General features: G+C 33.6%; 1 protein-coding gene across 3 annotated transcripts in view; it reads left to right on the top strand.

Moving 5' to 3' along the window:
• The window catches only part of TOPBP1 (DNA topoisomerase II binding protein 1), a 54,235-nt gene that overhangs the window by 1,437 nt on the left and 26,401 nt on the right, over positions 1 to 26,397 (top strand). For 2 of the 3 annotated variants that reach the window (XR_005647455.1, XM_039837171.1), the window contains 12 exons: positions 1,676 to 1,810; positions 3,267 to 3,410; positions 4,051 to 4,232; positions 5,350 to 5,546; positions 6,975 to 7,154; positions 7,837 to 8,006; positions 9,636 to 9,799; positions 9,941 to 10,188; positions 18,789 to 19,132; positions 19,813 to 19,985; positions 22,726 to 22,937; positions 24,176 to 24,453. Coding sequence is in view for 2 of the 3 variants with exons in the window: in XM_039837171.1 (XP_039693105.1) it covers positions 1,676 to 1,810; positions 3,267 to 3,410; positions 4,051 to 4,232; positions 5,350 to 5,546; positions 6,975 to 7,154; positions 7,837 to 8,006; positions 9,636 to 9,799; positions 9,941 to 10,188; positions 18,789 to 19,132; positions 19,813 to 19,985; positions 22,726 to 22,937; positions 24,176 to 24,453 (2,427 nt within the window). In the remaining variant the exon portion in view is untranslated. Of the gene's footprint in view, positions 1 to 1,675; positions 1,811 to 2,292; positions 2,458 to 3,266; positions 3,411 to 4,050; positions 4,233 to 5,349; positions 5,547 to 6,974; positions 7,155 to 7,836; positions 8,007 to 9,635; positions 9,800 to 9,940; positions 10,189 to 18,788; positions 19,133 to 19,812; positions 19,986 to 22,725; positions 22,938 to 24,175; positions 24,454 to 26,397 lie in introns of those variants that run through there. The other variant, XM_039837172.1, reaches the window with a different exon arrangement.

The raw sequence follows: 26,397 nt of genomic DNA, 5'->3' as shown, positions 1-26,397 counted from the left end.
CCATGATCTGACAAGCACTGATCTAGTACTTGGGATACAAAGATCCCTACTTTCTCAGAGTTTACATTCTCTTCTAGCAGGAAGAAATAGACATTAATCAGGCCTGTTAAATGAGTAAACTATATGATATGTTACAGTGTGCTAAGTGCAATGGGAAGAGAAAAGAGCAAAACAGGTTAAGGGGTTCTGGAGGATGTTGGGGGAGGAGGAGATGGAAAGGTTATAATTTTAAATAGAGTATGATCAGCATAGGCTTTATGGGTAAAATGGTATTTGCGTATACTTGAAGGAGATGAGATGGAGAAGGAGATGAGAGCCATGTGGATATCTGGGGAAGATGGTTTCAGGCAGAGGGAACAACCAGATGGAAGCCCCTGGAAAAGTGCTTGGTGTGTCTGTCCAACATTAGTGTAGTTATAATATAGTGAGCAGAGGATGGAGGAAAAATATTAAGAGATGCTTCAGAGAGTAAGAGTAAAGGGGTTATGTTGGACCTTGTGGGCCAACATAAAGACTTCGGCTTTTTCTTTTAGTGAGATGCGTTAGGTCCAGGAGGGCCCTATCCCTACCCCTCTAGTATAGGAACTAGATGCCTTCCTCACTTTTGTGTGGGAACCAGACCTTGCATCCAGGTTGGCAATGCTACATGCTCACCTCCCTTCCCTACCAATTACCTGCCCAAAATATTCCTACCAAAATAGCCCGCCTCAAGCCTCACATAAATTTCAGGTCCCCTTGCATTCGGGGCTGACGCCATCTTTGGCTCAGCTGGGCTGTCACTCTGCTACAAGGAAGGGGTTAAACCTTGCTTAACCCCTTCCGCCTTGTGCGTTCCTCCTTCAGGGAAGCTAACAAGATGGAGAGCCACTGGAGGGTTTTAATCGGAAGAGTAACATGATCTGACTTAATTATTTTGAAAGGATCATTTAACATAAAGACTTCATTTAGGTATTTAGCATATTTAACATAAGGACTTCAAAATTTGTTAAGTAGATATTTGTTTAGTGGGTGGCAGGATATGGTGGCAAACACAATATATCACGAAACTTTCTCATAAGGGAGATATAAAATACATTATACACAACATCCATGTTATTTTTCCTCATAACAGACTGGAGAGATAAAGTATTTTAGAAAGCATGATCAGGAAAGGCATCTCTGAGGAGGTGACATTTTAATTGTTTTCATTGAAATGAGGGATCAAGACAGGCGAAGACCTGGGAGAAGAGTATTCCAAGCAGTGAGAACAAGAGCAAAGCCTCTAAATGAGGTCATGCTTAGCTTGTTCCAGTCCTACCAAGACAGCAGGAGTGGCTAGAGGAAAGTAAGCAAAAGGGGTGAGAGGTAGAAGGCGAGGGTGGAGAGACAGGCAGGGGCCAGACTCTGTGGTCTTGGCCATCATAAAAATGTAGACTTTATTCTGAGTGTGCTGGGAGGCCATTGGAGGTTTTGAGCAGAGTGACATGACCTGATTTATACTGGGTGCAGAGAATGGATTTAGGGCAAGAGAGGGAGAAGGAACCACTTAAGCAGCTTCTGCAGAGGTCTAGGTGAAAGGTGATGGTAGTTTCCAATAGTGAAAAGGTTGGATTTGAGATGAATTTTGAAAATAGAGTTTATAGGACTTAAGTACAGGTGACTAATTTCAGGTGCTTATTTCATTTTTTTCTTTCAGTCAATAAAAGAGTTCCAATCAGAAGAATATCTTCAGGTTATTACAGAAGAAGAAGCATTGGAGATAAAGGAAAATGATAGATCACTTTATATCTGTGACCCTTTTAGTGGCGTTGCCTTTGATCACCTCAAAGAGGTTTGCTAACGTCTATGTTTATTTGATTTGTTTCTGCTTTAGTGAACATAAGTTCTTCACTGATCACAAAGTATTATGCAAATTATGAATGCAGAGGAATCCTTTGGTTTGGGGAGACCAGAATATTTTTAAAGGCTAATTATAATAAGCTTTTGTTATATGTAATTTTTATACTTCAAGAGACTTAACTTCGCTTAGTATAAGTGAACCCTATAGTAATGAAGCATTTTGCTGATGGAGTTCTACTATGATTAAACTCAGTGTGTTTGCAAGATAGTTCAGGAAAAAGTAATAAAGAGTAGGAAAAGACTTCAACATAATGTTTAGATACTTACTGTCTTGCCTGTGTGCTCTTGCATGTAGAATTTTAGTACCGATACCTTGTGTGGGATCTGAAAATTTATATGCTAAAAGGAAGCGTTTTGGTGATGAGTATTGCTAATATACCAGTGAGCCATCTTATTTCTCTTTGTTGATTCTAGAGTCTACTGACTCATTACTTTTTTGGTGTCTGGACAAGAGAGAAGCATTGAAATAAAAGTAAACTGGCTGTAATCCCATCCAGATTACAAAGAAGTGATTCTTGTTTGAAGGAGAAGAAAACGTAGATGAGTAGGTAGATGCAGTATCTGCACAATTTATGGAAGGTCTGTGCCCACTTTTGCCAATAGCATTGCTAGTCTTAGCTTCCCTTTGGAAATAACACTGCTTGTCAGAAAGAATGAATAACATCAAAAACTCAGTTTTCTTATGGCTGACCAAAAAGATAGCAATAATCGTTTACTATGTAGCTATTTAAATTAGTTGTACAGTGGTGACTTTAACTACTGAAGGCTTTTTAGTCTGGTTTGAATATGGTAGTGTTGAGCAAGACTGTCACCTTTCTGAACTCAATTATCAACGAAAATGAAAGGTCATGTTTTGAGTAACCTTAATATCTTAAGAGACGTCTTTGTGGGGTCTTCCTTGGAAAGACTTTGAGTTGCAGACAAAGTATTTTTTAAAATGTAGAAACTGCCTAGGATTGTACTTTTTGGTGACATAAGAGGTGTTTTAGAGGGGGTTATTTAGGCTTATACTTTTCAGCTGCTTCATTGGTTGGATGCTTTATTTGAAAAATATGGATTTTTCTTAATTATTGTAGCATAAGACTGTTACTTATAACCCCTTATTAAGATTGTGTTCGTTTCAGAGATTAAAATTTTAATGGCAATAATGAGTGGGTATAGCTCTTGGAGCTTACTTCTTTTCATAGCCTTCATCATTTGGTTTGCTTTTGTGTGTGTGTTTATTGTGTAGTGTGTCTGAGAAATTATATAATGGTTTCTATTTTTTCTCAACTATCTGGTGATTTTTATGCAGTGGTCATCAACTTCTATAAAGAATTGGTAAATTTTACAAAGTGTAATTTTATAAGACTGGAGGTCTATTCTTACTAAACTTTTTCTTTTTATAGCTTGGCTGCAGAATTGTTGGTCCTCAAGTAGTCATATTTTGTATGCACCACCAGCGATGTGTCCCAAGAGCAGAACATCCAGTTTATAATATGGTTATGTGTGATGTTACTGTATCTTGTACGAGCCTGGAAAAAGACAAAAGGGTAGGTATTGAAGTGTTGAGGAATGTCATGATCAATATATCGGTATTTTTCTACACTTAATTTTTCACTGTGTGGAATATACTTTGAAAGATCTTGTACTTGGTGTTCGTGGCTTATAACAAAGTCAACATACGACAGTGTATATGTTTTTTATTTTTTAATAAATTGAATTCAGTGGAATCTGTTTTATTGAAAACTGGCTAATTGAAGTTTTTTTGTTTTGATTTAAAAAGAAATTCACTATTTCCCTACATGGTCAGTGAGTTTGTTTTTGAATCACATTTTTCCACCATAGATGGTTAAACTTAAAAAAAAAAAAAAGGATTCTAAGAGAGATATATATTTTGTTATAGAATTTACATATTTTAAAATATATGGTATTAAACATATTACTTATTATAGAAGTAACAGTTAACTTCATGGAGTTGAAAGAAACAGGAAAATAATGTATAAAGGTAATTTTTAAATTTATAATTCATATTTATCTTGCAAAAAGTAATTTGGTTAATTATTAACTGTAGTAGTGAGAAACATTTGCATTGAGGCTAACAACAATGAAAGATATTTATGGGGTATTGTATAAAAAATAGAAGGGAGATTGTTTGTTTTAGTATTAATATATTTTCTTTTGCGCCTATAGGAAGAAGTTCATAAATACGTACAAATGATGGGTGGACGTGTATACAGAGATCTTAATGTATCAGTAACCCACCTTGTTGCCGGAGAAGTTGGTAGCAAAAAATATTTAGTCGCTGCAAACCTGAAGAAACCTATTTTGCTTCCTTCTTGGATAAAAACACTTTGGGAGAAGTCACAAGAGAAGTAAGAAAGGCATTTAGATAGTGTCTAAATTTGAAAAATGATACATTCAATCATTTTGGCTGATGATGGGTTTTCGTAGAGGAGATTTTATGGTAACTTTTTTGGATTTGTTATCCACTGAAAGCAAAAGAGCAGAATCTAGAAGCTGTGATCAGTGTAGAATGTGATAGGTGGAATGGGCTATGCGTTTAGCATTAGCTACAAGGTAAGAAATGCTGTGGTAATGAAATTGTTTTCATCAGTAAATGTTTGTAAAATAGTTGAGAAAATCACTGTGGTTGCTATAACTCTCATGTTGCTTTATCCTTGAGTACTGTCTCCATATGTTAAGATGGAGAGTAAGTTAGCCATTTTGGCAGTTGAATTCTCTCCCAAAGTGGGTAAATGTAAGGTGGAATATAACCTTATGTAAGCCATTAACTGGGATGTGACCGTTCAGTAGTTGTGAATTGAGCCCATTTTATGTACCTGGCCTGAGCTTAGGCAGTTGGTATATGTCGTGAGCAAATAGGACAGCATCTCTGCCCTCATGGAGCTTAAAGCATATTTCAAAGACTAGAATTAAGTTTCCCCTAAAATTAGATTAACAACCCTGAGTTAACCGTTTGAATTAAATAGGCATTTTTCCAGTCTTCTTTCAACATTGTCCAGCACATCCTAAACATGTCTCCACGTTGGCACCCTCACTCCCGGTCTGACTTTTATCAACACATTTGCCTAGTATGGCAACAAAATGATATTTTTGTTGGTATTCTGCCCCAAATCATTGCATATTATTTATATAGCAAATGGGAAGATAAAAAGTCCATTTTTCTAGTAGGCAAACAAAGAACCTTTGAGTTTTTCAGGAGAGATTCAGACTTAAAAATTTTGGAAAATACACCGCTTTGACCAGCATGGACTTAGAGTTAATGAAATATTTTGCCTTAAAACAGTTTTGAGAGACATTACTTTTTACTAGAGACATGGTCCTGAGCTAGATGAGCAGTTAATGTAATTCTGAGTGTCTGTTCCCTTAAAAATAATTGAAATCCTAAAAAATGAGAGCATTAGTGATATATTAGTGGCATATTTAATATGTTAATTTGTTTCCTTTTTACCAATTTGTTTTCACCAGAAAAATAGCAAGATATACTGATATAAACATGGAAGATTTCAAGTGTCCTATTTTTCTGGGTTGCATAATCTGTGTAACTGGCTTGTGTGGCTCGGACAGAAAGACAGTTCAGCAACTCACAGTTAAGCATGGAGGTCAATACATGGGACAATTGAAAATGAATGACTGTACACATCTCATTGTGCAAGAACCAAAAGGTAAAACTGTATTTTCCAAGTGGACAAATGCACATTTTTCTCTAACGTTTAACATTTTAAGGTCTTTAAAGAATAGCTTTTGCTTCTGACATGTCATAAATCTAGTATGGGATTTTATTTCCCCTAAAATCTTACAAAGATAGTTTGGTTTACAGTCTGTAGAAAAATTACATGACTGTTCTAGTGTTTATCCAGGTAATTGAACAAGTATATTAAAAATAAATTTCCTGTGATGTTTTATCTAAATTAATTATCAGATCTTTCGATGTTTAAAAAAAAGCCCCCTACACAGTTACCAGATACTTAAGAGATAGGACACTTGGATGGATAACAAGAAAGGTAGTAGCTAAATTACATTTCTCTCTAATAACACATTTTAAAGGCTTGGCTTAGTTTTTAATTGAATCAGCATTACTGAACGAACTATGAGTTTTAACTTGAAGATAAACCTTGCAGAACATGAGGCAGTTAAAAGAAAACTATATTACCAATGAGAAGAATTCCTTAAAATGCTATTAATTTTGGTGTTCTGTAACCTTTATATCTATTCTAGAGAATATTTTTTACCAACACCATTGAAATATGTAAAAATGGATGAGAGAAGAATTTTGTTAATATTTTTATTATCTCATTATCTATACTGTGTTTTATTCAGCTACCTACATAAGAAATAAACTTAGAAAAAAATATTGTTAAAATAAATCAGCAATTGTCCTTAAGTCAGAATTTTGGATATGGTCAATTATGATTGTGATTATGATCTGAGGGCAGTTCAGCTCTTGGCTCTCACGACTGAAAAAAAAAACTTTCATATTATTGTTTATTACATGTTGACCTCAATTTCTCTATGATGCAGTTTCAAAATACATTGTGTTAAAAGATTTTTAAGGCAATAAAAGGATATATTTTTAAATAATTTAGTTATTGATCTAATTGAATATCTGTCCTGGGCTTCAAGTAGAATCCAGTTGACATAGGAATAGTCTATTCAAAGCTGGTAATTTTATATTGTGAATATTTATAATTTTCAGTTTTATGCAGTCTTATTAATACCACATAATTCTGTGAGTTACCCCACGTCACAGATAAAGAAACTGGTTTAAAGAAATTGAGTCATGGAGGCTATACTGAAACCAAGTCTAATATATCAGTTATCCCACAGTTGCCTCTGACTCTATATAATTTTGTAAAGCTAAACCCCTTCACATAACGTGTATTTACACAACTTGTAGAAAATATAATTGCATAATAACCTAAAATGTTTCTTTTGAATATACTTTTAGCATACTATTTAAGAGTAATTACTGGTAACTTTAATTTTGTCTTGGGTAGGTTTTTTTTATAACCTATCATAATTTGAATATTGCTGCCAAGAAAGAGTTTAATGGTTTGCATTTCTCTCTCTCACTTTCTTAACGAACATGATAGGTCAAAAATATGAATGTGCCAAGCGATGGAATGTACACTGTGTGACCGTGCAGTGGTTTTTTGACAGTGTTGAGAAAGGTTTTTGTCAAGATGAATCCATGTATAGGACAGAGCCTATCCTGGAAACAAAGACTGTGCCTGATACGTCAACTCCTACTGGTCAGATCAACACAACTGATGGTTAGTCTCATTCGGATTAAAGTAAACAATCAGTTTTCTATGTAAGAATTGATTTGTTAATAGGATCAATGAGATATAGTAGGGAATTCTACTTTTCTTACAGTGCTTCCAGGCATAGTTATATAATAAAATAACCAAATTGTATGAAAAATAGTCCAGAATTCCTGATATATCTTTTTATAATGAATGCATACATTCTTTCATACCCTGACGTAATGCAGAAGGTGATTAAAGAAGGAATACTAACAGATAAAGACTTAAAATAAAAACTTAATTTTTAAAACTAGACTGATAGGCAAATATTATTAGTCTTTATTAGTTTGCTGCAATTGTAGTAGATCATCTGTTTGTATAAAATTTAAAACCCTTTCTATTTTTAGGTGCCATGTTGGCAATTTAACCAATATTTATAAATTTTTTTCAAATGTAAGCTTCCTGGACCTTACAGCCAGAAACTTCAGATTTTTATTGGAAACAAATAAATATATTTTTATTTAAATAAGGTATGAACCTTAATTAGTTTTATTTTCTCTTTCATACTTTGCCACCAAGATTTTAGTAAAAACACTTGAATCTTACTTTGAAAATTATTCATAGCCCTATGTGTATAAAAAAAATTATAAGAAAATATGTAATCACAGTTATTTTATCATAAATTTATACATCTTTGTTTAATATGTAGGTCGTACTCTTTCGGATGTCAGCCATATTTCCAACATTAATGCAAGTTGCGTAAATGAATCAATATGTAATTCAATTCTTAATAGCAAAGTGGAGTCTACACTTGAAAATCTAGAAAATCTGGATGTCAGTGCATTTCAAGCACCTGAAGATTTATTAGATGGTTGTCGGGTATGTCTTTATTATGTAATGATTGTAATAAGTTACAACATACAATAAATACTTCCTAGTCTGACTTTGAAGGCCCTTTCAGAATTGGGCTTGCTCCTTTTATCTACCTAAACCCTGCACACTAACTAAGTAGATAACTTATTAGGTCATGTCCATCCTTTAGCTGTCAGGGTCCATCTACCTGGGATGTAACTTTATCTGTCATCCTTCAAAGTTCTTATCAGTTTTCCACTCTTCTCTGAACCCTTTTAACTACATTAAACTTTCTACATAATGTGTTTTGAGATCACTTAGTTTCTAAACTTTTATTTATAGCTATCATAGTATGCTAGACTATGTTAATCATTTCACATATATTATTAATATGTTGTATATAATCTCATTTAATTCCCACAAATAACTAAAATGGGTGTTATCCTGAAGCTGAGACTTAGAGGATTAAAATTTTTGTTCAGAGTCACAGACCTTACGTAGCCAGCCATCAACTACAAGGCTTGTATTTCTAACCAACTATTAGACCCACTGCTCTGTTTAATATATCTTGGGCTATTTAAATTTTTAGTGTATGAATAACTATCTTAAAAATGCCTCGATGGAAACATATGCTGTAGATCTCCTAGAGCTGAATACTTACTTAATGTATTCCTACTTGTAGAATGAATAGGCTATGCGTTAATTCTCAAAGAGTAGCAAAGATTTAACCCATTTTATTGTTAAGAAAGGAAACTGGGCAAATTACCTTACCCTTCTATATTTTTAAAACTTATCAACTTACTGGCAGAAAACAAAGTGTCTTATGTAATCTTTTTTTCCTCAATCTCTACTAATTCTAGATATGACTTCATTATTCTTTACTTACAGGAAATGTATGATTTTTAATTTTTGTTAAAATATACTCTAATGGATGTTATTTAGTTTGAGGTATAAATCTAGTTAGGAGTAGATAGGTCATTCTTAAGAAATTTTTTAAAAGACATGTAAAATTGAATTGAAAAAGACTTACACTGATTAAATTAGTTTAATATATACACATATAGTTAAAAATAAATTATTGCATAAGTATTCGCAAAGCATTGTACTTATCTCTTTGCCTTAAATTTTTTTGTTTAATTAACTGGAAAGATCTCAATTTATAGGTAAGGAAGTTGATTTAAAGAGCCTAAGTAGCTTGCCATGGTCACGTGGTTAATCATTGACCGCTGAACTAAAATTTAAACCTGGATTTTCTGAATTCAGACTTAACTCCAATTTGTTTCTATAATTATTTTAAAATTTATGAATAGTAAAATATTCACAATTGAAGAAGCTACCTGTATTTTTGAAATTGCAGTACACTAATATTTAGAAGATAATTGAATTCTGGCCTTTATATAAAGCTTCAAAATACTTACCAAGTGTCTACTGTGAAGGATGATAATGCTATGGGATTATGAAGAAGTGATAAAAATCAAAATTTAAGAATTATTAAAATATTAAAATTTCAGAAAATACTCTTTAATATATTTTAAAATGTACACAAGAATTGTCTTACAATAGGTTTTTATATATAGTTTTAATATATATGTTTCTATTGAGAAATAAACCATCTTACATGCCTTAGTCTAAAGTAAACATTTTCTTTCTTCACAGATATATCTTTGTGGTTTCAGTGGCAGAAAACTAGATAAACTGAGAAGGCTTATTAACAGTGGAGGTGGAGTTCGTTTTAATCAGCTCAATGAAGATGTAACTCATGTTATTGTGGGAGATTATGATGATGAATTGAAGCAGTTTTGGGATAAATCAGCCCACAGGTTTTGTTGGTTTTTAATTCAAAGCAATTTCTACTCTGTAATGATTTTTCTTAAAATTGCATGTCCATGGAAACTGCATGGCAAGTGGGATGATGGTCTTTATAGTTTAAACTAATATATAACTATGTATTATTTTCATAGGCCTCACGTAGTGGGAGCAAAATGGTTGCTAGAGTGTTTTAGTAAAGGTTATATGCTTCCCGAAGAGCCATATGTCCATGCTAACTACCAGCCAGTGGAAATTCCAGTTTCTGATCAACCTGAAAGTAAAACAGCCCTTTTAAAAAAGAACAGCAGCCTTTCTAAGAAAGACTTTGCTCCTAATGAAAAGCATGACCAAGCTGATGAAGATCTGCTCTCTCAATATGTAAATAAGAACGCAACTGTAGGTAAGAAATAGTTGGTTAGTATTTATAATCGTTAAGAAATATTTTAGTAGCAGAATACCTACATATGTGATTTCTACCAGGTTTTCTGGATTTTAAGTTAAACTAACCTTTTGCTTCCCTTAAAGTTTTATATTACTTCTAAGCAGACCTCCTCTTCTCTCTTCAACTCAGCAGCTCCACTTTGATCTCTTTTATAGACTGGCATCCCTTATGTTTGTGAGAGTTTGTAACAACATGAGCTTTTATTTTAATCTTGTAGCAAATGTCTCACTAGGTTATCGGGGTCTTTAATGCATGCAGTGCTGCACTGTGGGCTACTCGCCGCCCCCAGTAAGATAATCTTCTCAGTGCGATAAGGGAAATTGCCAGTGAAGAGTTGTGAACAACTCTTTAAAAAGTTATGAAATATTTCATACATCCAACAAAATATAAATAATAATATGAGCAGTAACTGTAAATTACTGTCTAGCTTTAAAAAAACAGAATATTCTACTATGCCGAAAAGCTTCTTGTGAATCCCTCCCCATTTTATTTTTAGAGTTTACAACCTGTGTGTATATCTATAAACAATATGTATACTGTTTCATTTTGTGTATATTTTAACTTACATAAACGGTATATGGTATGTACTATCTTGCTACACTCCCTGGAATGTGAGAGAGATCTATCTAATCCAAGTAACTGGTTATGAATATGCCACACTGCTCTGAACATACCGTAATTTATCCATTTCTCCCACCTATGGACACTTTATTATGTCTTTGCCAATATGAACAGTGTTTCTGAGATTGTTCTTATGCACACCTCTATGACATGAGTAAGAATTTTTCTAGAGTGGGTGTGGTTAATCCATGAGATTTGTACATAGTCGACTTTTTTACATAATGCACATTATGTAACAGTAATGAGTAAGGGTTCCTGTTGCACATCATTTCAACATTTAGTATTTCTTGTAAGGCTTGAAATATCTGCCAATTTAACTTGTATAAATTTAGTAAGATCTCATACTGATTACTAATAAGATGGAGTTCTTTTGAATGTTATTTGGCTATGATATTTTAAGGTAGTTGAATTTTTCAATCTCTTTTGTGCTTTGTGATCTTCTATTTTATATTTTCCTACCCAGTTATTCACACACACACACACACACACACACACGTATATATAGTTTAGAAGTCTTAAACTTTTGCTTTTCCACATTTATGTCTTCAATCCATGTGGAGTTGATTTTTGTTTGATATGAAGTGTTGAGATTGTATTTTATACATATAGAAATCACTTGTTTTCCATACTGTTTGTTGAATAGTCCATCATGTATTAAAGATCTATTAATGTGGGAATCTGTGTTTGGTCTTTCTATTCCATTGAGATACCACACTGATTAACGATCTTATTATAATAGTCATCTAAATATGTTTTGATATCTGAGATGAAAAGACTCTAGTTTTCTTTATAGGTGTCTCAGCTATTCTTGGACCTTTGTTTCTATACAAAAATTTTTTAAATTAGTTTGCACAAAATCAGTATGAAAATTTGGTTGGAATTGTATTGAATTTATAATATGGAGGAGAATTGACATCTTTACGATGAAAAGATCTTCCTGTCCATGACTATAGAATGTCACCATATAGTTTTTATCTTTTTTTAATGTTTTTCAATAAAATGTAATAACTACATGCATATGATCCTAAAAATGCTAAGTAAGAACTATTCCTAATTTCTTTTCCCTCTGTTATGTTTATTTGTTCTTTTTGATATCTTATATCTCTTAAAGTTACATTTTGAACTGTTTTCTGGTATATAAGAATGAAATATTTTGAATATTGATTTCAAGTCTCAATTTAAACTTCTATAGAATAGTTTATTGAATTTTTTTTTAATTGTAAATTATATAAAACATGAAATTTACTATTTTAACCATTTTTAGGTGTACAGTCAATGGTGCTAATTATATTCACGTTATTGTGCTACCATCCATCCCAGAACTTTATCTTCCCAGACTGAAACTATACTCATTAAACAGTTAACTCTCCATTTCCTCCCCTCCTCACCCACCCAGTCCTCAGTAACCACCAATCTATTTTCTGTCTCTATGAATTTGACTGTTGTAGGTAGCTCATATAATATTTGTCCCTTTGTGGCTGGCTCATTTCATGTAGCATAATGTCTTTAAGATTCATCCATGTTTTAGCATGTGTCAGAATTTCGTTCGTTTTTAAAGTTGAGTAATATTCCATTTATGTATAAACTACATTTTGTTTAACCATCCGTTGTTGGACACATGGGTTCTTTCCACCTTTTGGCTATTATGAATAATGGGGCTGTGAACATTGGTGTACAGATATCTTCTGTTCAAGCCCCAGCGTTCACTTCTTTTGAATATATTCCCAGAAGTGGAATCGATGGATCATATTGTAATTCTGTTAAGTTTTAAGAAACCACCATGCTGTTTTCATAGCCCTCTACCGTTTTACTTTTCCACAAGCAGTGCACAAGGGTTCCAGTTTCTCCACATTTTCACCAATATTTTTTATTTTGTTGTTGTTTTTTTTTAATAAAAGCCATCCTAATAGACATGAAGAGGCATCTCATTGTGTTTTTGATTTACATTTACCTGAAGATTAGTGATGTTGAGGATCTTTTCATGTGTTTATCGGCCATCTGTATGTCTTTGGAGAAACATCTATTCATGTCCTTTGTTTTTTAATTGAGATGATTTTTTATTCTTGAGCTGTAGGAGTTTTTTATGTATATATATTCTGAATATTAACCCCTTATCAGATATATGATTTGCAGATACTTTCCCCATTCTTTGGGTTGCCTTTTTGCTCTGTCTTTGATGCACAAAAGTTTTTAATTTTGATGAAGTCCAATTTATCTCTTTTCTGTTTGTGCTTTTGATGTCATGTTAAAGAAATCATTGCCAAATCTAATGTCATGAAACTTTTCTCCTGTGTTTTCTTCTAAGAGTTTTATAGTTTTGTTCTTATTTAGGGCTTTGATCAGGATGTTGATGTTTACTAAATATTTTTCCTGTATGGAATGATCATATGGTTTTTTTCCTTTAATGTAGTAGATATGTTAGTTTTTATATTATTCAATCAGGTTTAAATTCTTTTGGAAGATATATTCATCCTTTTTATACATTATTATACTTCGTTTACTAATGTTTAGAATTTTATCTATCATTGTGAGAGTAGTCTATAATTTTCCTTTTCATGTTGTCTTTGCTGGGTTGTGTTATTAGTTGATAAAATGGTGAATTATTCTCTCTAAAAATTTCAGAAAAAGTTAGTGTAAGATTGGAGTTCTCTAATATTTGAACGTATGGTGAAACTCATCTAACTGGTCCTAGTATTTCCTTGTAGGATGATTTTGTAGTACTGGTTTGTTTAATGGATATGGGATTATTTATTTCTTCTTGAATCAACTTTAGTAACCAATGGGAAGTTTCTGGGAAGCTTAAAGACTGGTTTTGTTAGTCTTTTCAACAAGCCAGTTTTTGATTTTTTTGTTTCTGTTTTATTTATTCTTTGATCCCTTTTCCTCTTTTATTCTCTAATTTCTTAAGTGGCATAATTTGTTTTTTGTAGTCTTTCTTTTTATCTAGGTATTTATGTCTATATATATGTCTATATATTTCTCTGAAAATATTGACTTAAGTACAGGATATTTTATGTGGCGTTTTGTAATTGTTCTATTCTAGATATTTTCTAATTTTATTATATCTTTGGTCTATGAAGTATTTAGGAGGTGGTTTTCATAAATGTTCTTCTGTGCCTCAGAAAAATGTTTTCTGTGATCGAAGGTTTTTATACATTAAGTTTTGTCTATGGAATAATGAAATAGATGTGTTAGACTCCTCCACTATAATGGTGGCCTTGTCAGTTTATCCCTGCACTGTCAAATTTAGTTTTTTTAATGTATTTTGAAATTTTATTACACAGTAATCTTTATTTTCCTAATGACCTAAAATGGATTTTGTCTGATAATACAGCTGTCCCTCCCTCATGTGGGTCAGTATTTAGTATGACTGACTTTTTCTTTTAACTGTAAATTTGGTTGATTTACACTTACTGTTATTTGTGATATATTTTGATTATTTTCTACCATCTTATTTTGTATTTTGTTCCATTTTTCTGTTTCCTTATATTTTTTAAAGATTTTTGCCTACTTTTGAATGAATTGAGCTTGCCCCCTCCCACCCCAAATCCCACTCTAAACTTTATGCTTCCCTCCTCTAATTTGGAAGTTATGTATACTATTTATATTTTCAGTGGTTACCCTTGGAAGTTTAATGTGCACCATAACTTAAAATCTAAAGTTATTGAGAATTTTTATCTTCCTCTTGAATAATACTGAAGAGGAATTTTCCACTCAAATGGCTAACCTTGTAACCAGCTCTTTGTTCTGCTTCTATAGACATGCTTGCCGCATAGGCCGAAGGGCAGGGTGACCTCGAGATCAACTGAAGACTCACCCTCCTCTTTGCTTGTTCTGTCTAGATAACAGATGTATCTCCTTTGCTTGTTTGTGGATAAGCCCTATAAAAGGTTACCCGTGAGTTTGAGGCCCAGATCTTCAGAGCACTACCTCTTCTGAGATCACCATCATAATAAACCTGAGTTCTCCAACTCTCTGAGTGGTGCTTGGTTTCTTGCCAGTCTGATTTTTCTCCAACAATACAAGAACCTTATAACACTCCGTCACTACTGACAACATCCCCCTATACGTGTACTTACTAGTACACTCAGCTTATGTGATTTTGTGTGATATTTTCTTTGTCTTTTTTAATGTTACAATTATTGTTGTTACCGTCTTATTTATATGGTCAATATTTTTTGATTTGCCAACATGTTTATTTCTTTTCTCCCTATTCCTTGTTGCATCTGAGACCTCTCTTCTGGACTCATTTTCTTTCCTCCTGAAATGTATCCTTTAGAAATTCCTTCATTTCTGTTAATGACTTTATTTTGCCTTTGTCCTTAAAAAGACAGTTCTACTAGGTATACATTTCTAGACAGCTCTTTGGAGATGCTATTTTATTGTAATTCATGTCCATGGCTGCTGTATAAGAAGTCAGGTGTCAGTTTAATTTGTCATTCTTTTGTAAAAACTCTTATCTTTTTTTCTCTAGCTATTTTTAACATCTTTTATTTTTCGTGTCCTAGAGTGTTATTTATTTGTCCTCATGGAATTCATTGTACTTTCTAAATACAAGAATTAGTGACTTTTTTTCTTCTAAATTTTTTTAATCTATTATCTCTTTGAATATTGCTACTCCCCCAATCTCTGTATTCTCTAACTCCCTTAGCTCTGTGTATAGGTTACTTAACCTGTTCTTCTAATGTCATTATTTTGTCTTTCTGTGATTTATTGTGTGATTTTTCAGATTTTCCTTCCAAATCACTATTTCTCTGTTCAGCTATTGCCTAACGTGTTTAACTCATTTATTAAAATTTCAATGATTATTTTTTATATCTGTAAGTTCTAGTTCTTTTAATAGGTTGTTACTCTCTCATGTGTTCTGTTCTTTATTTAGAACACAGTTAAACCTGTTGCAATATCTGAATGGAGGGGAGGGGAATTCTCTTGATTGTTGTTCATGGTGCCTGGGTTTCTTGTATGTTTTGTGGTATTTGTTATAAACTCATTCTTATTTGGACTCTAGGAATTCTAAGAAGGCTGGAGTTAGGGTTTGTTCCTCCAGAAAAGAATCAGGTTAAATTTGCCAGGAACCTAGGAATATCCCAACTCAGGACACCTCTAAGTTAGTTTATTGGCTAGACGTTTCTTGGACCATCAAGATTGTGTAAATTTGTTCCCTAACCTACTTTGAGGACCAGCCCATGATGACAAATTCTCAGGAGAGCCATTTTTTTTTCTTGACCCAAAGCCAAATTCAAGTGTACCCACTCCCCTTTTTCAGGGTATATTTGTTATTTGTTGTTAGTTGATCGGTTGTGGTCATTTTTACTGAAGGCATTTCCCTTCAGTGTTTCTAGGGTTTGTTTCTTACAGTGTATTCTGGCCTACTGCTAATTTGTGTGAGACCAAAGGCTTGAGTCTTGTCCCTCCCTGTGATATCTTTCAATTCTAAGAGTCTAGGTTCCAGGTAACCATTAGCTTGGGTAATCAACCACCTGATGCTCTGGATTCATGCTATTTCATTTTTAGCCCTTGAGGATTTCTCTTGCTCTCTTGCAAACTCAGGTATGCATTTATAAGTATGCCTTTAATATTTTATCCTATATTTTCATATATGTTTTCACTTATTCTGTATTATCCTATATCCTATGTTTTACAGTAAGAGCATGTCAAATTTCTAGCCTACCATACTTCTAGAAGAGAATTTCCAGTATTTTTTTTACCCACACTATTTCTATTCATGGTGTACTGCAAAATTGATTTTTGTCAGACCAGTTGCTTATGCTTTAGGAATGCATCACATCAAGAGATCATTCTAATCTTATAGGTTCTGGTATAAAGAAACCACAGACTGACCAGAAGTAGTTTCATGCACTGTCCTTCAGCAAGGCCAGTACTTAGCAGAGGCAGGTGATCTTCCTTTCTAAGGCAGCTAATGGTCTACTGACTTTAAAAGGTTCTGATGACAGTAAATCTCAGTGAATCCTCAAGTACCTTAAAAAGAATGTAATCAGGTATTTTACAGTTACTTTTTAAATCAAAATTACTTTTGATTCAAGAAAACTTTGAATAATAGGTTCATCAAAAAATGACTGTGGGCTTCTGAATGAGGTCTGTTTGAAAAAGAGGTTCTACTGCTAAAATAAGTGGAAAGAACTGCTGTAGAACTTGTTAATTTATTCTGAGTCTCTTAATAACTGTAGGGTTTTACTTACAGTTTACAAGAACTTGTTATTTCTAGTTCGTTTTATAGTGATAGTCTAAAATTCCCCAGGGTTTCTTCTTTCTTCTCATCTCACCAGCAATATATAGACCTCAAACAAAGTTGGGTTTTTTTCCTCCTAGGTGTGATTGTAAAATAATTATAATTGCAAAACAAAATTGTTTTCACATTTTATATCAAGAATAGCTATTTAAAAACTACTTTGCAGAATGTTTTATAGTATGTCACCTTTATTTCCATAAAAGCTTACTTATCTCCATATATCTCTATAAATTGGAAATATACTATTATCTTTTATTCATTACAGTACGAAACAGAGGGTCAGAGAGTTACGTGACTTACTCATAGTAAATGCTCTAGACAAAACTGTGCTGCTTCAGAATGTCAGTTAGAGCAGTTTAAATACTTGCGTTAAGTAGGAATGTTACGTGTGTGTGTGTGTGTGCGTGTGTGTGTTGTTAAGTAGTTTAAAAGAAAAAATGTTAATGTCTATTGGAGATGAGGATAGAAATAAGATGCCACTAGAACATAATGTTGTGGATCCTGGAGTCAGACAGACTGGTTTCTATCTCATTTCAGCCACTTAATAACTATGACCATAGGCAAGTTATGTAACCTCTTTAAATCTGAGATTTCTCTCAAAGAAAGAGTATAGATGTACCAGTAGTATCAACCGTATAATATCATGAGCATTAATTACATGCATGTAAAACACTTAGGCACAGTGCATGTATAAATGAATAAATGAAGAGTTCTTGGAGAGCTTCTGGGCTTATTGGAATCCAATAAAGCAAAACTTGGCATACTTTTTTTTGGAAAGGCTGGACAGTAAATATTTTAGGCTTTTCCAGCCACATTCTGTTTCTGTCACATACTCTGTTTTGTTCTGTTTTTAACAACAGTTTTTTAAAATGTAAAAAGTCATTTTTAACCTATAGGCTGTGGGCCCAATTTAGCTCTTAGGCTATAGTTTGCTGGTCCCTACCATAATATGTTACATTCCAACACAGTTCCACCAGAGTTTTCAAAACTAAGTTTTTACCTCTTAAACTTTTAGCCTTGATTTGATAACATTTATTGTGTATTAGGAACTATGTATTTGAGTTATTGACATTTATATTTTTATATAAGCTATGTTTTTTTCTTCTACCCATTAATCATCCAGCTTCATCCTAAAATAAAGTATTTGAGACCATTTGCTTGGGTCCTTGATCTTTTAAGAAATCTTAGTAGAAGCTAAGTAGCTACAATTTCAGTATGAAACATTTTAGGAATTTTTGAAAAAGAAGTAACCATAGTTCTCTTATTATTATATTTGTACAGTTATTTCCAAGTAAAAGGCTTGACCATTTAGGACTGTTACTTCTATTTTTTCTTTAATGAGATTTTCTCAATTGTGAATTATCTAAACCAGTTTTGGAACTAAGGCCCATGGAGTTATTAGAGCTTCATAATTTTCAACTAATTGGAGTTTCTAGTACACTAGGAGGGCTTAGAACAGTAATGTGATTGCTGTTGTCCTTCCTGATGCACGGTGGTAATAATGACAACACTTGGTAGCCCAGAAGATGCAGTGGGTTCGTACCCTTTATCTTTGTGTACTTCTTAAAGCCTTCATTTTGTTAAGTGTGGTCACAGTTCTCTATGTTACCTTAATATCCTTGCTTGGAAATAAATTTTAACTATAAGATAAATTATCTGTTAGAAAACATTTCTTTTTTCTTTCCAGTTGAAGCCACGAAGTCTGAAGTTGGGACCTTTAATGATACTACTCATGTTGAGCCTTTTAATGACTCTACTCATATTTCTCTGCAAGAAGAAAACCAAACTTCTGTCAGTCATTGCCTCCCTGACGCTTCTACGATTACTGAAGAAGGTTTATTTAGCCAAAAGAGTTTCCTTGTTTTTGGTTTTAGTAATGAAAATGAATCTAATATTGCACATATCATAAAGGAAAATGCTGGAAAAATCGTGTCCCTTCAGAGCAGAATTGTTGCTGATTATGCTGTGGTTCCTCTGCTGGGGTGTGAAGTAGAAGCAACTGTGGGAGACGTTGTTACAAATACATGGCTGGTAAGAAAATACTGTAGCAGTTGAAATATAGTATTGAAGGATATCTGAATGCCAGGAGTGTTCATGTTTATTTCTTAGGCAGTTCAATTTAGGTAAATCGGTATTCAGATATAAGCAGAGTATGGATTTTGCTTTTAGCAAAGGCAATTCTAAAATATGAAAACGTTCAAGCTTGGTCCTAATCTTGATAGAGTAGAGGTTATTGTTTCTCAGGGGCCTAAGCAGCAGCAATCCTTCTTAGGGAGTTACTCCAAGTCAGCTCATATGATTTTTGTCTTCCCTGTTTTCTCAAAACCAAAGCATGACAGGCACTTTTGTATTATTCCATCTTGTTGGCTTATCACTGGTAACTTTACCTTCCAAGAATTAAGAGGAAAAATTATAAACTAATACAGTGGAAGAAATTAAGCGTAAAGCCATATTTAGTAACTTCAATGACAAGTCTAGCTGATTTTAATATCCTTAATATTTTAGAATATAATATTTAATATAATGAATTGATGTATATATTGCTTTAAATATTATAATTTGAAGTGTATTGAGAATGAGCATACCCAAGTTTATAATAAAGTAAAATTGCTCTTAATCTAAACTAAAATTACTTCTGCTGTAACTAGACCAGTGTTAACCACTGGTTGCTTATTTCGGGGTGATGTTATTGTTTCTCTTCTTTTTAAAAGGTGGCTTGTATAGACTATCAGACTTTATTTGATCCGAAGTCGAATCCTCTCTTCATGCCAGTCCCAGTAATGGCAGGAATGACTCCTTTACAGAATTGTGTTATTTCATTCAGCCAGTGTGCAGGAGCAGAAAAAGATTCGTTGACATTCTTAGCAAAACACCTTGGAGCAAGGTATGTAGTATTTTTAGTGTACCTGCCACCTTGGTATACTTTTATTTGTTTCAAATTATTGGAGAGCATTCAGATTAGTCTTTGGCTGGGTGTCTATAATATTTGTGGGTAGCGTGTAGTGTATCTGTGTGATGGCTCAAAGTGGGAGAGGGGAGCATGCTACTAGGTGGATGCCTGGGGAGTCTTAAGACTACAGGCATTAGTGCTTACCTGTCAGGAAGGAGAATATTTAAACGTGATACTTAGGCCATTATGGAATATTGCTTGCCCAAGTAGTATTCCCTTCCACATGCCATTTGGTTGATTTATTCTTTTTCACTTGCATCCATTGTTCCTGTGGTTTTCAGCCAGAAACGCAAACATTAAACAGGAGTAATGAATACTTTGAGAGAAAAAAATGAATTCAAAAGTTACTTTCAAAGTCCAGATTAACCCTAAGTGAGCATTAGATGATGACTGTTTTAAGAGGAAGTAGAAAATTGTTAATATCAGTAAATGTAAATGAACCAAACTTTTACGTCAAAAGTTATTTTAGATTAGATTACGAAGTAACACTTAAAATTTAAATGAGAGACGCACCTAAAACAAAGTGATTCAAAATATTTGAGGGAAAAAGATTGGCAAAGATTTGTCAAGTAAATGCAAACAGAAAGAAAGGAGGAGTTGCAATTTTAATGTCAGACGAGTTTGGATTCAAATCAAAAGGCATCAAACAAGAAAAACACTGTAAATAAAGAGTGCTGTTCACACTTTATTTAGAGCATGACTGTTATTCATAAAACAAAAATAGATATAAGGAGTATTTGACAGAAGTACGCTATTTGTAGGAGACGTTAATTCCCATCTTTTACTTCATGACAGGTCAGATAGAAAACAAGGATAGATTTAAATAGCATAGTTAGATATCGACCCTGAAACAGTGACCGTACCTTTTCAAATCCCTGTGGAACACTCCTAAATGTTACCCATAAAGAAATTGTCCACAAAAAAATACCTCAGTGAATTCTGCGAAGTAGAGTGAAGACCATATTCTCTGACAACAATGCAAAAAACTAGAGATGAATGATAGAAAGCGAAAAGATCTTATCAACTGGACATTTTAGAAATGCTTTTAATAACTCTTGGTTCAAAGGGGAATTCAAAAGCATTTACAAGCTACTGTAGAAATCATTTTCAACCCAGTAATAACAGGGGACTCCACTACCTAGATTGTGGCCTTAAAGTACCATTTCCCACTAAAACTAAAGCTTAAAGAAATGATTAATTCCAGATCTGGAGCAGAAAAGGTATCCAAATAGTGACTACTCTTAAAAGAGAGAAAAGGGTTGTAACTGAGAACAGACACGCTGAAGAGATTCCGGAGTGACTGGCAAGACTTTGTCTTCTGACATGGGTGGTGGATATAAGGGTTTTCACCTTATAATAATACATTAAATTGTATGTTTAAATCATTGACCTTCATGTATACGACCAATTAGAAGAGCTAATGAAAATAAAGGCCTCCTGCTTGGTCTACACTGAGGTAAAATACCTAGCAGCAAGTGTAACTTGAAACTTGGAAAAACTACAGAAACTTGTAAAATGCTATTGAGGGAAGCAGAATAAGACTTGAACAGTAAGAAAAATGGACATGTTTTTGGAAAGGAAAATTAAATATTATAAAGAAGTTTCTGTTATCTCCTGTGTTAATGTATAAATTTAACATGATCCCAATAAAAATGCCAACAAATTTTTTTAGGAAGGGCAATAATCAAACTAATTCTTAAATTTATAAAAGATTAGCAAGCAGGAAAGTCATGAAAACTCTGAAATACAGTACGTAGTTATTTAAGTATATTTTATAAAACCTCACTAAATAATAGTATGGTCATAAGTAGCAGAAAGTTCAGTGAACAAACAGAAAGTCTAGAAATAGACCCAAATACATATAGGAATTTAGCATAGTAAAAGCAATATTTCCAGTTATTGAGGAAAAGATGGTTTATTCAATAAATAGGATTCAATAAAGTTAGTGTGACATCTCATACCAAAATAAGTCCCAAATGGATTAGTGGGTTAAATATGAAAAATGAAACAGTGAAAATACTGGGAGAAATGTAGAATATTAAATTTTAGAATTGAGGAATTTGAACATAAAACCCAGAAGTCAAAAGAAATGACTGAATTCTGTTTATACCTCAAGTGGTGGACTCCTGTTTCTGCCCTATATTCTGTGTTTAATATTCTGGGATCTTAAGCAAGTCAGTTTCTCTATATTTTTCCCCTGGTTGTATCTTTACAATATTTTGTAAAATATTGGTATTTCACAAATACTAAGAGGATCAAACGCACTTATATTTGAAAATGCTTTGAGCAGTTGTAACGGGCTAAAAAGATAGAACGTGTTATTCAGATGCTTTCTTTGATCTTCTAGTTGTTCATGGCTCCTTTTTGGAAGAAAGGCCAAGTCCGGTGGGTGATGACTAAGGAGGAAGTTTTTCTGTTTTTTTTCTTGAAAGTCTCGTTTAATTAACGTGCTTATGTTTCTATAAAAAGTTGAATTGTAGCAATACATTTTTATCATAGAGTAAGCGTTTGCAAGGGGATTAGCCTGTTTTTAAGCTATATGTAGAACCAAATTTTAATCAGTATTTTCTTATACTTAGAACTTTAATAATACTATCGTATTAGAAACTTCATTCTTAGTTTGCTGGCTTATTGTGTATATGACCATTTTCTTTTCTTTAAATATAACTTTCAGTGTTCAAGAATTCTTTGTTCGCAAATACAATGCAAAGAAAGGCATGTTTGCCAGCACACATCTTATACTGAAAGAGCCAGGTGGTTCTAAATATGAAGCTGCCAAGAAGTGGAATTTACCGGCTGTCACGATAGCTTGGCTTTTGGAGACTGCTAGAATGGGAAAGAGAGCAAATGAGAGCCATTTTCTGATTGAAAATGCACCTAAAAAAGGTTAATACTGTGTTTTGTTCTTTTATCTATAAGTTTTTACAATGTGATGGTTTCTGGGATATCAGTGTGCCAAAGCTTGATTTTAGGGAAAGGTCATCGATTTCTACTTTTCACGTTGGGTACAAGGAGCCACTGTTGGGCATTCATTAGTGGCTGGTGAAATAAATGTGTGCTCATAGCACAAATGTTTAATTTGTATCTGTACTATCAGTTGTAGGCACTATCTGAAAACTAGAGGATACAAAACAGTGTAGGAGCATTCCAGAGTCTCAGTGTTTGAAGTCTAAAGATGTGAGCGTGGCCCTCTTGCTGTTCTTTCTATGGCTCACACCGACATACCGTGTACTTGGCTATCTCTCTTCCCCTCATCTTGGGACTTTTTTCTAGCCCACCTCATGCTTGCCTATTCCTCCTCCTTGCCTTTCAGTTCTCAAAGTTGGATGTCACTTCCCCTGGGAGGCCTTCCTTGACTCACCAAGTATGGCCTTTGTCTTGCCATCACACCCTGTATTATACCTTTTATAGCTGTTATCCCAGTATTATAACTAGTTTACTTTCATGTCCTCCTATTCAACTATAAGCTCTAAAAAGGCAAGAAATATGCATGTCTTTGGCATGTATTTTCATTGTGTAGTATTGGGCCTGGTGTGGAGTAGCCATCTAATAATTGTTTTCATTAAATCTTGAAAAAGTTATTAGCTCCTCTTGTAAGATGGTGGCATCCCTGGGCAGACTTCAAGGACAAGTCAGCAGCTCGGGAATGGTTCTCAGAGCTATTACCTAGAGAGACTGGAAATTTTATAACTGAGGCCAGGTGATGTTTAGTTCATATTAAAGTTTCATTAAGGACTTTCCATAAATTTGACTCTAGTTATTAACTCTTGAGTACACGTAGTTGGAAATTTTCTTTTTACTCTGCCTTTAACTAAGATGACATTTATTTATAGCATTTTTGGCAAATTGTGAAGTTTATTGAGACTATTATTTTAAGTTACAAGATGAAACGAGAAGTCTAGTTTCATTCATTATTTGATTCAGTTGATGTGCTTGTCTAACTCTACATATTTTAATATATTATCTGGTTTGTTTCTTGGAAAGTAGGTATAACTCTGTGGTTTAAAGTGCGCTTGAGAATTCACATGAAAACCAGATAAAAACCTCACTTCTTATGGGCCTCTTTGGAGACAAAAGATGAAATCAGTGGCTCACATTTGTTTCTTTTCTTTTTAAACCTCTAGAGCAAAGTTTAGAAACTGAAATAACAAATGGAGTAAATTTGAATCCACATACTCCAAAGCATCCCGCCACCCACCTGGAAACTCACAAAAAAGCCGTTACACCTTTAGATATGAACTACTTTCAGAGTAAAGCTTTCCGTGCTGTGGTCTCGCAGCACACGGAGCAGGAGGACCCAGCTGGAGGACCGCCACCCCAGAAGGAGCCCTTGTTACACCTGGACACACCATCAAAATTTCTGTGCAAGGACAAACTCTTCAAGCCTTCCTTTGATGTGAAGGTAAGTAAGGTTTATAAAAAACAGCCCTGGAGTTAACAGTTTCATAGTTTGTAAAGTTAAAGCACCATATTCTCCATCACCTCTAAAGTTTGGAGTAGCAAATTTTCCAGAGATGTTGAGAAGTAGATTCCTATTTTGAGTTCCAGTATATAACCAGGATTGAGGTACTGGCTAGAGATATATACATGTGGTGTGAAAGCAGGACATCTGGGTTCAAGTCTTAGACCTGTCATGAACAGTATCACTCTAGGCAGATTATTTAACATATATGAGTTATCGGTTTCCTCTTTTACACAGAGAGGATACTATCACTTGCTCTGAAAACTCAGATTTATCATAAGGATCAAATGAAATGGTGAGATGAAGTAATTACATAAACTATCCAATAATATTATCATTGCTACTTATGTTTCAATACTAGGATTACACCTAGTGCTTGCTTTCTGAAAAAAATCTCTATTATCACCTTTTTAATCATGTCCTTTAAAAAGATGAGTTAAATCTGTACTTTTGTTTGATCTCCTAAGCGCTAGAATATGGCTCCCTTTCTGAAAAATATCATTTCTCAAATCAAGGGCTAATTTAACTTTCTCAAATGGTTTCCCATTATTTCCCAAAGGTGATTTTCTTCACTGTTCCTTGAGTAGCTTTTCGCCTTTCAAGTGGCTATTCAAACCATTGTCTGAGATTTTTTAGCCATGAATCTTTGCAAAATTATTGTACCATTCATCTATTAAAGTTTTCCTCATAGGATATTAAGAAACAACATTTTAATAATTTTTACTAGTATGTTTTGGAGATTTATAAAGTTTACAGATTGTTGATCTTCAGAAAATATAAATTAATACCTGAGACAATTTTCTCCAAGCTAAATCTTCAATTAAATCTCTTCTGAAGAAACACGTTGTACTGTGATTATCACTGCTCCCTGTGCCTTAAGAAATGGGAAAACCACTGGTTTGGGAACTGTGAGATCTAGAATAGACTTCTGCTTTACCTCTTTCTTGCTGCTTTTTAAGGCATGTCAGCCTCTTTGGGCTTCATAATTTATTCTCTCCTTTAAAATCATGGAATGTATATACATGATCTCTAAGGTCTCATAGATCACAGTCTTTGAATGGTCAATGAAATAATATTAGTAGGCAAGAAAATAATAGAAATATTTTCAGTCATTCGCCATTCTTTAGCTTCCTTGCTGTAGAAAACTGATGGTTCTGAAATAGTCTCCGTAAAAGTACAAAACATGTTTACAAGTTTTGTGTTTAGAGTCATAGTTTATTTAGCAGTGTTTTTCTGTTTGTTTTTTTTTTTCCTTTTTTGGTGATAAATAATACTTCATCTTATAATCAGTGGTTCTTCAAATTATCATAATATGGTATATTGAATTTTATCTCTGAAAACAGAGAAGCACCTATGGGATAATCACAAGATTGAACATATATTAGGCCTCAAATAAAAAAAAAAACCAAAAACACTTCTTATTTAAACTTAATTTTTAATTGACACACATCAGAAAAGTACAACAGATGCATTGCTGTATGAAATATCAGTGTTAACAGTTGGGAAGCCACTATACATATTCAGAAGGAGATCACTGCCAGTGCTTTAGAGCCTTCCTCCCACCCCTTCCCCGTCACTGTTTCCCCTTCTGGGAAGGTGACACTCCTGACTTCTGTCACTGTAACTTCGTTATGCTTGTTTTTGACTTTTAAATAGATAAAACCATAATATTTATTCTTTTGAGTCTGTCATTTTTTGTTCAACCTTCATTTGGAAGATTCGTCCATGTTGCTTACCTCTAACTGTAGTTCATTGATTTTATTAATGTGTATTATTTCGTTATATGGATATACCTCAGTTTACACATTTAAGCAGTTACTAGTTTTTTGCTCTTACAGCTATGAGCATTCGTCTGCATGTCTCTTGGAATACGTTTACAGCGCA

This window comes from Pteropus medius, unplaced genomic scaffold (assembly GCF_902729225.1).
Source record: "Pteropus medius unplaced genomic scaffold, Ma_sr-lr_union100, whole genome shotgun sequence".
NCBI classification, from domain to species: domain Eukaryota; kingdom Metazoa; phylum Chordata; class Mammalia; order Chiroptera; family Pteropodidae; genus Pteropus; species Pteropus medius.
This window is presented reverse-complemented; position numbering and strand designations above follow the sequence as displayed.